The sequence below is a fragment of the Pochonia chlamydosporia genome, chromosome 1 (genome assembly GCF_001653235.2).
Source record: "Pochonia chlamydosporia 170 chromosome 1, whole genome shotgun sequence".
Lineage (NCBI taxonomy): Eukaryota > Fungi > Ascomycota > Sordariomycetes > Hypocreales > Clavicipitaceae > Pochonia > Pochonia chlamydosporia.
Window position 1 is genome coordinate 4,354,514 of NC_035790.1, and position 12,753 is coordinate 4,367,266.

Consider the following 12,753-nt stretch of genomic DNA (forward strand, 5'->3'; position numbering starts at 1 on the left):
GATAGGTGAAGGCGTGATCGTTGTTTATTGGCATGGACACTGTGTTTGGAGCATTTATTGGAGCCTCGGCGTGATTCTTCAGGGACTTTGGTTGGCAGCTACAGCAGCGCCAAAAACTTCCCTCAAACGGATTGATGTATATATTGACTAGTTCCTTGCGTGTCACGTAGCTTATGCGCACGTAGATCCCATTCAAGGTTCTAATAAACTCGGTGATGAATGTCAGGCACTGTGACTTGTGCGACGGTCCAATAAGAGCCAGGCATTTTCAAACCATGGCATGGCCCACAGGCGCACGTGAAGGGGCGACGAATCGCATCTTTGAGGGACCCCTAAAAAAGTTTCAATGAAGATTGAGAGGTGATGCGACTTGTGCATGCATACCAGGAGTTGCTTTGAGAGCAATTCACATCATGAACATACCTGGGACTGCTAGGTTGCTCCAATGCCGCCTGTTGTTCAGCGCACAGCAGCGATCCGTCATTCTGCGCTGTAGAAAATTCGACTCGCCAAAAGTGAGCAATCCAGCACGAAGAGCCCTCAGCCAGACACTGGGACGCTCAGCCAGCGCAGCCCAAGAAGCGTAAGACCAGGCGCGAAACCGCATCACCACTGGGGGACAATTGCATATGTATAGACTTGCTAATATTTCTGCAATGTGACAGACTGAAGAAAGCGCAAGATGATGCCGCTAATTTGACACCGGAGTATGTAGAGGCCAACATGGCGCCTGAAGAGGCACAAAGGCTCTCCAGAGTTCGGAATATTGGCATCGCCGTAAGGATTTGCAGCTGGGGAACCACTGATCATCGTAAAATGGCTGACCTGCTCCTTTCTTAGGCCCATATTGATAGCGGCAAGACAACAGCGACCGAACGTGTTCTCTTTTACACCGGCCGCATCAAGGCAATTCACGAGGTCAGGGGCAAGGACGCTGTTGGCGCCAAGATGGATTCTATGGAACTCGAAAGGGAAAAGGGAATTACGATTCAATCTGCTGCTACATTCTGCGACTGGAAAAAGACGGAGAATGGTAAGGAGGTGTCGTATCACTTTAACTTGATCGACACTCCGGGTCATATTGATTTCACCATCGAGGTTGAGCGTGCCCTTCGCGTTCTCGATGGCGCCGTCATGATTCTCTGCGCCGTTAGTGGTGTTCAATCGCAAACCACTACCGTAGATCGGCAAATGAAGCGCTACAATGTTCCCCGAATCTCGTTCATCAACAAGATGGATCGCATGGGTGCCAACCCCTGGAAAGCGGTTGAACAAATTAACTCGAAGCTTAAGATGCCAGCAGCCGCCATCCAGATCCCCATTGGAGCAGAAGACGAATTCGAAGGCGTCGTGGACTTGATCGAGATGAAGGCAATATATTTCGAAGGACCTCGAGGTACTAAAGTCAGATCTGACACCATACCTACTGCTTTACAAGATCTAGCCGCAGAAAAACGCCAGGTCCTCATTGAGAAACTTGCCGATGTCGATGACGAGATCGCGGAGATATTTTTGGAAGAGCAGGAGCCAACAAATTCACAAATCAAGGCAGCTATTCGACGAGCCACAATAGCGCGCAACTTCTCACCGGTGTTGATGGGCTCTGCCTTGGCAGATAAAGGCGTCCAACCTATGCTTGACGCTATTTGCGAATATCTTCCAAATCCGTCGCAGATCGAGAACACTGCTCTAGACAAATCCAAAGATGAGAAGGTTGTCAAACTAGTTCCATACAACTCACTACCTTTTGTCGGTCTTGCATTTAAGCTTGAGGAGAACAATTACGGCCAGCTCACTTATATTCGTGTTTACCAAGGAACTCTCACTAAGGGAACTTACCTGTTCAACTCCAGAACAGACAAGAAAGTCCGAATTCCCCGCATCGTTCGAATGCACTCCAACGAGATGGAAGATGTCTCTGAGGTTGGCGCAGGAGAAATATGTGCGGTTTTTGGTGTTGACTGTGCGTCTGGAGACACGTTCACAGACGGCGGCCTGCCATACTCTATGTCGTCCATGTTTGTGCCAGATGCTGTCATGTCTCTGTCCATCAAACCAAAGCGGACCGCCGACGCAGACAACTTCAGCAAAGCTATGAATCGATTTCAGCGAGAGGATCCGACATTCCGTGTGCATGTAGACCCTGAGAGTGAAGAGACCATCATCTCTGGCATGGGGGAATTGCATCTGGAGGTCTATGTTGAGCGGCTGAAACGTGAGTACAAGACGGAGTGTATCACTGGCCAACCGCGCGTTGCTTATCGGGAGACGATATCTCGTCGTGCCGAGTTTGATTACTTACTCCGCCGGCAGAGCGGTGGACCTGGCGACTTTGCTCGCGTCGCTGGCTGGATTGAGCCGAATGAGAAGCCCGAAGATAATCACTACGAAAGCCAGGTTATCGGCGGCCATATCCCGGATAAATTCCTCACAGCCTGCGCCAAGGGCTTCGACCTAGCCTGTGAAAAAGGCCCCCTTCTTGGGCATAGAGTTATTGGAACTAAAATGGTCATCAACGATGGTGCTACCCATGTTACGGATTCATCTGATTATGCCTTCAGTCTGGCTACGCAAATGGCGTTCAAAAAGGCTTTTACCGACGCGGGCGGCCAAGTGTTGGAGCCGCTGATGAAGACCACCATTACCGCACCCAACGAGTTTCAGGGCAATATTCTGATGTTAATGAACAAGAGAAACGCAACTATTCACGACACAGAAATTGGCAGCGAGGAGTTCACTTTGATCTGTGATTGCAGCCTCAATGCTATGTTCGGTTTCAGCTCGCAATTGAGAGCTGCAACACAAGGGAAGGGCGAGTTCAGCATGGAGTTCAGTCATTATGCGCCAGCACCACCCCATCTCCAGTAAGTAATTTGAATCGCTTACCACGTATGCGTGTGTGGACGTGATATACTAATACGACCATTTAGGAAGGAGCTTGTTGCTAAATATGAAGCCGAACTTGAAGCAAAGAGAACAAAATAGATGAAAAATAGTTTGTGTGTGTATTGTGTGGAGTCTTAGACTACTAGAGAAATATGTAACATCACTCTTGTGTAAAACAACATGTAGACTAGAAGTAAATCCAATAAGCTACATTTCATTGGTCTTGTTTCTCATGAGTACATCACGGCTCTTGTTATGGAACATCGGGAGTTTCGAGGCGATCTGGGTGTAGGATAATGTCCCAATTCTCAATTCAGGGTCCAAAGTAAAAGAAATACGCCTCTCCGACGGCTTTTGCACCACTGCTATCGAGTTTGGACTCCCTAGTAGAAGTTCCTACAGCTTCTTCAGAATATCCTCCACTACTTGCTGAGTTGTGGCTGAGCCCCCCAAATCCGGGCTCAAGAGCTTACCCTCCTCTAAGTTGGCATCGACAGCAGCATATATTTTGGCTGCAGCGGCAGGTTCGTCCAGAAATTCCAGCATCAGAGCTGCACTTCTCAATGTAGCGATTGGATTTGCGATACCCTTGCCCATAATGTCAGGTGCGCTACCATGGCAAGGCTCTCCAATGGCGAAACCTTCACCGACGTTGGCGCTGGGGACGAGTCCCAGACTACCGACCAACGCAGCAGCACCGTCTGACAATATGTCTCCGTAGAGGTTTGGGGCAACGATGACGTCGTAATCCTCTGGCTGGCGGAAGAGCTTGTATACCATGGAATCAACAATTTGCTCCTCCACCTTGACAGTGGAGTACTTTGGATCAGCGAGTGCCCGTTTCGAGGCTTCACGGAATAAGCCATCTGTTTGCGAGAGCACATTCGACTTGTGGGTGATGGTCACAAGAGGCTGTTTATGAATGCTGGGAACCCCGGATTGTCTGATCTTGTCGCGGCGAACGGCAATGTCACCAGCCATAGCAGCAATTCGAAACGAGGCCTTCTCCGAGATACGTTTGATTGCTTCCGCCACCTTACCGTCCGGACCGTCAGTAGTCTTCTCTTGCTTCACGTAGAGATCTTCGGTGTTTTCGCGGACAATGACCATGTCGATTGGCTTTGGGGCAGTCATTACAGTCTTGACGGGACGAACATTGGCGTACAAGTCAAGACGTTTGCGGAGGGCGACAATCGGTGAGGAGTAGCCCTTGACGGCATGTGTTGGGGAGCTGACGGCTCCAAAGAGGGCGCCATCGCACTCGTTTCGAAGGACATCGACCGTGGCATCTGGTAACGCAGAGCCAGTTTGCTCAAAGGCTTCGAACCCTGCTTTGAGGTTGACGAAGTCAAACTTCAAGTTGAGGTAGCTAGGTAGGGCTTCGAGAACTCTACGTCCGGCTGGAATTACCTCCTTGCCAATTCCGTCACCTGGGATCAAACCTGTGTGCAAATTGGATTGTTAGATATTTCGGGTCAACCTAGCCGACAGATAGGTTGGTGGAATCTTACCAATTCTCAGTGTGCGGACAGACATCTTGGGTGTTGTTGGTAGCGATTTGCGACGTTAACGAGCAATCAAGGCATCAACGATAGCAGTTGAGCATTCGAGATGTTGAGGGTGTTGAATTTTAGCCCACCGAGCCGAGAATCGGAGATTGGTCGAGGTATCGTGTTCTCGGTGTGCTGGACGCCACTTTAACCAGACAACCACACTCTGAGACCTTTGTCGGAACGCCAAGACATTTGCTACACAAAACAATCACAATAAGTGGCCATGGGCTACTACGTACTTTCCCTAGGGCACTTCAAATGTTCCCAGAAAAATGGCAAAAGGTGTCAACTGGTAAATACGCCAAAGGCTACTATTAATGCTGCCACAACCAATTTCTAGGTACCTCGGTACTTGGACCCGTAGAGTCCCAGGAACCAGGGTACCTCCCGACCATGGAAGCACCAGACCCAATCCCAAGCCCCAATTGATCACAGTCTGCGTGCCTGGGTAAAGTACTTAGGTACTTAGGTATTGTGAAGACGCTACCATTACAGTTGGTGGCCATCATCATAGTGACCAAAAGGTTCCTGTATGGGACACCAATAGCCGCTTTCTCAACTGAGGTTTGGTCCATCACGGCCCGCCACGAAACTGAGTATTTGAAGCACGACCAACGATTGGCCCGGGGCGAAAATGTAAACACACCAGACCCTTGGCATGTGCAGGTCTGGCCACCACAGCACGCACGAAGTACTCCGTACCTTGTGTAGCACAACAAGATAATCCAGGGGTCACGTAAATTACCCTTCTCCGTGTTTCGTGCCATTACCGAACCATTTGGATGACGCTGTCAAATCGAAGTAACTCCTGATGCAGTTTCAACCGGCCTATTGTCATAGAATGACAATTTACTCTCGTTGTCTCTCATCTTGACCATTGTCGCAATCTTAACTTTGACCATCCGTCATTCTCCCAAGGCGGTTTCTCACTTTTCCAATTTTCCCTTTGACCTGTTCCTGATCAGAGTCACGACAACGAAGATGAGCCAGGTCAAAAACCTGAGAGCCATGTTCGAAAACAAAGGCGACACTAGCCCGCCTGACAGAGGGAGATCTCCGGGCATGGCGTCCAGCAGGCATATTGGAGGTAAGCCCCTGATGGCTTTGTCAAAGTTATTTTCTAGCCTCCTCTTGGCCAGCCCACGCTGGCCAGTCCCTTCTGCGGATATTGTACGCCTATCTGCCTTAGCACGTATGCAAGCGCGCGGCGCGGCGAATTCAAAATCATCCTAAAGTCAGACTGGAACCACAGCGCCCCGCCATTGCAGTCGCAAAGGTTAGATAGGGAGGCATTCCATGGACACAAGCTGATTATGCTTTCATGATGCAGGCGCAAGCTCCAGTGGCTCACCGAGACCCCTCTCTAAGGTCCGCACGAACTTTGTTGCGATTGAAAAAGATGGCCGTATGGGTTTAAGAAGGGACCACAGCGGCGAATCCAGCTTGTCAAGAAGGCGAATGAGCATTGAAACGGCGGACACCGAATCGAACTCCAATTTACTTGAAAAGGCCAACACTGCATCCTCAGACGACGTGGGTAAATCCTGGCGACACAATTTTGTCAACGAGGCCATTCCAGAGTCACCCAGTTTGGCTCATGAAGATCAGCCTACAGTTTTTACAGGCACGGGCACGGAACCGAACAAGAGGCAATTGGGATCCAAAAGTAAACCAGACTCGTCCTCAAGCTTTCTTAACGAACAAGACGGGACAGAAATTATTGGGAAAGAGGCCAAACGCTCTCAGCTCCCCCAGAACGAGGGGTGTTCTTCCACCAAGAGAAAGATGGCTACTACGCAACCGAGAAAGGTGATCGGAGATAGGTCTATCACCAGACCGGAATCAAAAACAACGAACAGGGGACCCTTGGCAAGCAAGTCATCTGTTCAAAAGCTGCAGAAGTCTAGTGGTGGCATGCCTTCATCCACTAAAACGAGATCATCTAAGATGCAATTTGCCAATTCCAAGGCTGATAACGAGACAACTTTCGTCAAACCCAAACCGAAGTCCCCTACCAAGCCAGTTCACCTACCTTCCTCCCTCATCGCACCGACAGCTTCTTCCGTATCCAAGGTTCATGGCCGACAGCCTCTGTCCCACGATATTGAAACCCAAAAGAATCTGACTCGGGCCACCAACGAAACAAGTACGACGAAGTCTAGGGCCTTACAGACCTCTGTTACCAGACCGGGCTCCACTACGTCGAGATCACGACCGAGCCTTGGACCACCCCCAACCAAGCAACACCAGCCTACCAGTAATCAGCAAAGACAGAGCAACGTCGATGAAAGGTTCCTAGCACGTATGATGCGACCAACACAGTCATCTTCCTCCAAAGCTACTGACAAAGCCTTGTGTACGCCACCAAAAAAGACTGCTCAGAGATCTGGTCCCCATTTAACTCAACCCCTTCCAAGGTCGGGGAGCAGTAAAGGTCATCACAGCAAAGGGACATCAGGGCCGGTGTCATCGAACCCAGCTTCTAGGCAGCAAATTTCTCCTGCTGAAAAGCAAGGATCTATCAAATCCGAGGACCATAGTCTTATCATTCCGGCACAAATAATTCATTCAAACAGCGCTTCACACAACGACCTATCAAGGGGGTTGCCGGATGACGAGTCCACTTTTGATCCGTCTGCTGAGGACCTCCGCATTAAGCAAGACTCGCTGCCAGTGCCACAGGAGCAAAACAAATTGGAAGTGACAGCAGAGGGACAGTCGGATGAATCTCGCCTAACGATGAACCATGACATCGTCCGGCTCGATGGAGTGGGAGGGGAAGTTGCGGATTCTGGTGTTTGCCACAATGCGGCGGGAATGACAACCCTTACTGTCAATTGTCCGGAAGGAGACTCCACAAATTGTAGCATCGACGAGACCAAGGAACCGAGCGAAGGTCGGCTGGCAAATGAGCAGCCAAATGGCAGAGCGGAGCGGGTAGAGTATATGGAAGAGACGCCAAAAGATGCTGATCAGGTTTCACCCAAGGAAGAGAAGTTTGCGACGGCCGCTAATTTGCAAAACAATGCTCTTGTCGAAATGGATTATGCCAAAAGCCTTGACGTTCAGGCAAGGAAGTCTCAACTTAACCTCAGGGATCCGGAAGAACAAAGTGCGCAAGAAGAGATGGAGAGTGACCTAATCCACTGCGAACCAGAAGATGCGGCTGCTTCATTGCCGCAGAACAGCCAATTTGAGACTGTAGTTGGCAACTTTGACATTGCTGACCTGGTGGAATCTGCCACCCACGACCCCGTCGGTACAGCACAAGCTGCTGTAGAAACAGAAGAGAGTAAAACACTTGAGAACGAGCCGCAACAAGTTGAGGCCCATGAATTCACGCCTTAACTGGCGAAGTGACATGCTGCAGTCTGTTGTGGTGGGGTCTTTAGCAATTGACGCTCACCTAGTACTACTATAACTTTTTGTCTGCTTCCTTGCTGCTCTTCGTAGATTTTGGTTTGGGCGGCGTATGTAGTTGGGCTCATTTAGATTTGGTCGAATAGATACCTTGCATAGTTGTTCAATGGAGTGTTCAACTTCAAAATTTGCAACAAAAGAATCATGATAATTGACGAAACTTCATATGCTCAAAATGTATTTACGTACAGGGCAGTCGTAACAGCCGTAGAGATACTAGTACAGTGCAGGTTCAGCATCCTATCCGCCGAGGCTGATGGAGCCACACCAACATATTTTGCTCCCCGAGTGAGATATCAAAGCCTCGGTTTCCCTCAATCATGATACTCTGCAAATCAAAAGCCCTCCTACCTTTCTCGCCAGTGCCTCTCTTGCCTCCAGAACTCCCCTTGATGTAGCGACAAACAGGCATTCACCCAAGTTAAGTCCCGGAACCACGCCACCATTTAACTTCGCAGGGAAGCCCCTCGTCAACCTGCCCAACTGTTGTATGTTCGCAGTCATCAACCTTGACGGCTTACTGATTACAGTTGCTTTTGATAAAACCGGTTTCCCATCCCAGTATTTCAACCCCAGCCATATCCGCATTGTGGCTACATTTGCACTGGTGACCTTCTCAGGGGGCTGTGAGATCATTTGTTCCATGGTCGGAGGTTGCGGGCCGGACCGATATACTGACGAGAAGAAGCCAGAGCGATGAAGAGCGAGTGAAAGGTTTAGGTTGTATTTGGTGTTGGCGATGGATGTGAGGCCGAGGCGAGCTTTCGAGGCGTTTTGGAGATGCGAGCACATATGTGCTATGTTTAGAATAGAAGGCATGGTAACATCCGATTACGTTCGACTGGTAGATCAATAATCAGGCACAAAATTGATTGAGACTGTTGGAGCGCAGTAGGCTTTGGAGTCGCGCAAGAAGGATGACGGAGATGCAAAAAGTACTTTGGAAAAAGGTTAGCAACAGTGGCAGAAGACAGATGTGAACAAAAGCCAGCTAGGGCCTCATACTTAAATCGCAGACCGCCCGCAGAAGACTCCGCGGAACGATGCTGGTTAGCACGAAAACGCCCCTGGTTCCTACAAATAAAGCGGCCTGGTTGCAGTATTTTGAGGTCCTTCGGATGGGCCTTTTCGAATAGAGATATTCAATTGATGGCTCCTGTCTCGCACCCAAAAAAAAACATGCGTATGGTTATGACTAAGCGAGGTATTCCCCACCACCAGACGTCTTGCGACACTGCACTAGGTACCTTGGTAGGTATGCAGGACCGTGTGATCCCTGCCGCTTGCGCCAAGGGGATTGTCTGTTTGTCAGCAAGCGACAAAATGCGTCACAACTTGCACGCAGCTCAATGGAAGTCGCCACGATTACTACTTCCTTTCGCCTATGAAAGGTTTCAATTATTCTGGAACTGCCGCATCTCGCTCAAGAACGGGGCTGATTTGTTAAGGGAACGCTGAATAGGCAGATCGAGTAACTTAGTCCAACGAGCTGACGGAATGAGATTTGGGCGTATTTACTAGATCCTATGCCAGAAGATCTCAACATTTGGTGGAAACGCGGCCGTGAGGGGTCCGATGACGGATCCTGACTTTGTAATACTTTTGGAGATGCTTCTGTAGAATCCAACGCTCTTGAAACCTGTGACCTCAGTCACCAGGGTCGCATGCTCACGCCCTGGCTCTCCGGAAGGTGGCAATCGCCCATCCCGCCCCTCTAAACACCATGATAACGGGGTCAGGATAGCAGGTAAAACATGGTGCTAACATCAATTCCCCGGCCAATTACCTAGGTATTGGTCCTCTAGATTCTTGGTCGCAGGATCGGTGCCATATCGAGCAGTGACGCCACTAGCCAAATCGTGCGGTACTGCGACAATCTGCAGTAGGGGGTCATGAGTATTTGAACACTAAGTATCCCAAGGCAATGTTTTTGGTACACCCAACGCCATGATATGTTCAAACAGGACATTTTCGGTACCTAGAAGTGTTCAAATACTTATGGCCCCAGATTGTAGACGTCGACAGATAGGTTGTAGAAGCAAGTTTACGGGCCCAATAACGGTGCAGATATGTGGCATTTAGAACAATCTAAACCAAACCAAAAAGAGCCAGGGCCTTCGATAGAACGGTCCTTTTGTGTCGAAATCCAAGAATTATAAATGCAATGGCCACAGGGCCTGTGATGCACGCCGCGAAGGCTCGCATCAGTATTCGCCCCTGGTGATCGCTCTGTCTAACAATGTCGCTATACCCTTGGTTGCTGAAGCTAACTCTCGAATACTTAGTTTGCCAACCGAAATTCGGAAAGTTGACGCTCATAAACTCTTCCAAGAATTTTCGTAGCCTATAGCGCATGGACAGAACCGAAGACCGCATTTCCACGTAGTTTTGCAAGGCTAACTCGTTAATAGCATAGGCGTCTGGTGCACGAACTTCTGAGTACTCAGCCAAAGCCTCGGCTCTTGCAGACGCAGAGGGTAAAACGTTATGGCTCTCTGAAGTAGGATTGTTGTCTTCGAGCATCTCCGTGTGCTTGTCAAATATAGAGAAAAGGATACGAACATCTTCCATTCCAGCATTCATTCCCTGGCCGTAGAACGGGACCATGGCGTGGGCTGCGTCTCCGATGATGACTCCCGAAGAGTCGTAGTGATAGGGGCGACATTTAAGACTGATCAGAGGCAGATGAGGGTTTGATAGGAACGAAGAAATGAGACTATCTCTAGAAATGAGGTCCGTCACTCCTGGAAAGTTTTGATCGAAAAAATATGGCAGTTTAGCCGGATTGCTTTCCAACTCGGCAAATTGCTTGCTGGGAAGGAAAAGCGTGCTTGTAAATGACCCATCCTATGAAAAGCTGATTAGAATGCAACGGGCGACTGAAGGGCGAAGTAGACGTGTAAACCTACCTCGCTTGGGATGGCAATGAACATGAAGTCCCTTCCGGGCCAAATATGCAAATGGTTTGGTGAAATTCGAAATCTTGGCTCCTGCGCCTCGCATTTTGTATCGTCCTTTGCCTCAATGCGAAACTCGCACCAAAGAGTATCAATATATTCCTGCTGATAATCCATTCTCGTGAACTTCATCATGTGATACCGAACTGCGGAGTGAGCTCCATCGGCACCAATCATCAGATCAAAAGTAATTTCAATTTCCCTAGGGCGACTGCTGGGCGATAAAACCACATCGCGGGCTTCAAACCAGGCTCGGCGCGAACGAAAATCAGCTCCGGTTAGTTTGTGATTGAAAAACAGTTTCACATTTGGCATAGAGTCGAGGACGTTAAGAAGCCTCTCGTTCAGCCCAGATCTGTCAATTGCGTATATAGCCTTCAGCTAAATATTAACAACGAGGCTCGGATAATCGGCTAGAGGCTGCAAAGTTGAACTTGACTTACCCGCCCCTTTGCATCGTAATCCTGAGCATGCTCATACAAGTCCCCCAACGGACTTTTTCCATGAATCATGCGACCTCGCATAGGGATGGTGCCTTGCATGACTGTTCCAAGGAGACTGGAGTGTCCGGTATGTTTCATGGCATTTATTCCTCGTTCCGACACTGCCAAATTGATTGACTTCGTAAAGTTTAGGGGAATTGTCCCGGGATTGCGCAAATCTGCAGTAGTCTTAGCGCAAATATTCTTTTGAGAGTGGTGAATGCGTCAAAGTAGTATGAAGTGTTTGTTTCATGCCTGCCATGTTTTGCAAATACAGCTAATCGAACAAAATAGAAGCTACAAAGAGAGAGAAAAGGTACTCCAAAGGCAGACATGAGGAGAACGGGTAAAGGGGCGAAAGTGGCAAAGAGAGTTCTGCGCGTGTGGCTCTCCAGGTGACCCAAACTGTACCCAAAGGGAGACAGCTTCCGTATATTTGAAGATGACTCTTGGTCCGCCATGAAGCGGAGATGGGCAAGAAGGCAAGATTCTATAGCCATGGCTAAATGCGTACCCACATAGAAGCACCAAAAGAAAGAGTCGCGCATGTATGCAGATGTGGAAGGGCCTTACCTGGCCGCAGTTCATAGACCTCAACCTCATGGCCACGTTGAGCGGCGTACAGAGCAGCCAGAGAGCCCACGGGGCCAGCCCCAACAATGACAGTCTTTTGGGGAATCGACATTGCGTTCTTGGAAGCCGAATTGGCGATGAATCGAAGTGAGCACGGATGTCGCAGCCCATTCAGGGATGTGATCAGGCGAAATTGGGAGGATGTTTCGTCGGATAGGCTTCAAAAGTTTAACCAGACCCTCTAGTATGAGTGGACTACATCCCTTCACGGCCAGTTCCTCTTGATATTACTAGCACGGTTCCAGTCCCGGTTAATTGCCTTCGGAATCTTCAGGTAGGACTCCACAATTTAATGCCTAATATGCGCCTTTAACTACGGCAGCATTTTGGACGGGACAGAAAAATTGGCATACACCAACAACAAATGGCAGTAGCCAACATTGAATGCGGACGCCAACATGCCAAAATGCTATGTGGAGGGCTCACGGGGAAAGAACATGTATGAAACCCCTGAAACATGGAGGGGACAAGCACGGAAGACGTCAAGCTGGATATCAACATTGCATGTTCCCGCACCTCCGTCGGCACTTCAAAAAATTTCCAGCCACTACATTTGTATGTGTTGAGTGCTGACATGGCCGATATGATACATTTTAGCATAAGAACCACTGCTACACGGGAGTCAATAAATGATACGGTCCATGGCCACTGGAGTCTATTAACACAAGTCGCTAAGAAGCCATGATTCTCGCTTGATGTATTCTGTTGCGCCGGGACCTGCCTTCGAGTTGTTCATGTGGTAACTTGAGCTTGTCACTCACACCATGCTCAATTTATGAGTCCGTCTCTACCACATTCGCTTAGTAATTGCTTGCATACCTA

The 12,753-nt window shown here is 49.1% G+C and overlaps 6 protein-coding genes across 6 annotated transcripts; 3 read left to right on the forward strand and 3 right to left on the reverse strand.

Moving 5' to 3' along the window:
- Positions 1–413: 413 nt before the first annotated feature.
- On the forward strand, positions 414–2,985 carry VFPPC_01117 (elongation factor G 1, mitochondrial precursor; the record flags this gene model as incomplete). The annotated part of the gene is made up of 4 exons (XM_018281002.1): positions 414–583; positions 666–777; positions 841–2,864; positions 2,931–2,985. 4 exons carry the CDS (start codon positions 414–416, stop codon positions 2,983–2,985), a joined length of 2,361 nt encoding a protein of 786 aa, XP_018149483.1.
- Positions 2,986–3,282: 297 nt separating this feature from the next.
- Positions 3,283–4,422, reverse strand: VFPPC_01118 (homoisocitrate dehydrogenase, mitochondrial precursor; the record flags this gene model as incomplete). The annotated part of the gene is made up of 2 exons (XM_018281003.1): positions 3,283–4,328; positions 4,398–4,422. The coding sequence occupies 2 exons, from the start codon at positions 4,420–4,422 to the stop codon at positions 3,283–3,285; spliced, it is 1,071 nt and encodes a 356-aa protein (XP_018149484.1).
- Positions 4,423–5,420: 998 nt separating this feature from the next.
- Positions 5,421–7,787, forward strand: VFPPC_01119 (hypothetical protein; the record flags this gene model as incomplete). The annotated part of the gene is made up of 2 exons (XM_018281004.1): positions 5,421–5,526; positions 5,770–7,787. 2 exons carry the CDS (start codon positions 5,421–5,423, stop codon positions 7,785–7,787), a joined length of 2,124 nt encoding a protein of 707 aa, XP_018149485.1.
- Positions 7,788–8,177: 390 nt separating this feature from the next.
- On the reverse strand, positions 8,178–8,678 carry VFPPC_15299 (40S ribosomal protein S8; the record flags this gene model as incomplete). Its single annotated transcript, XM_018293052.1, has 1 exon — positions 8,178–8,678. One exon carries the CDS (start codon positions 8,676–8,678, stop codon positions 8,178–8,180), a length of 501 nt encoding a protein of 166 aa, XP_018149486.1.
- Positions 8,679–9,947: 1,269 nt separating this feature from the next.
- On the reverse strand, positions 9,948–11,983 carry VFPPC_01120 (kynurenine 3-monooxygenase; the record flags this gene model as incomplete). The annotated part of the gene is made up of 4 exons (XM_022428209.1): positions 9,948–10,706; positions 10,769–11,191; positions 11,260–11,477; positions 11,872–11,983. 4 exons carry the CDS (start codon positions 11,981–11,983, stop codon positions 9,948–9,950), a joined length of 1,512 nt encoding a protein of 503 aa, XP_022284721.1.
- A 405-nt stretch (positions 11,984–12,388) lies between these two features.
- VFPPC_18752 (hypothetical protein) lies at positions 12,389–12,616 on the forward strand (the record flags this gene model as incomplete). The annotated part of the gene is made up of 1 exon (XM_022430318.1): positions 12,389–12,616. One exon carries the CDS (start codon positions 12,389–12,391, stop codon positions 12,614–12,616), a length of 228 nt encoding a protein of 75 aa, XP_022285938.1.
- Between the last annotated feature and the right edge of the window lie 137 nt (positions 12,617–12,753).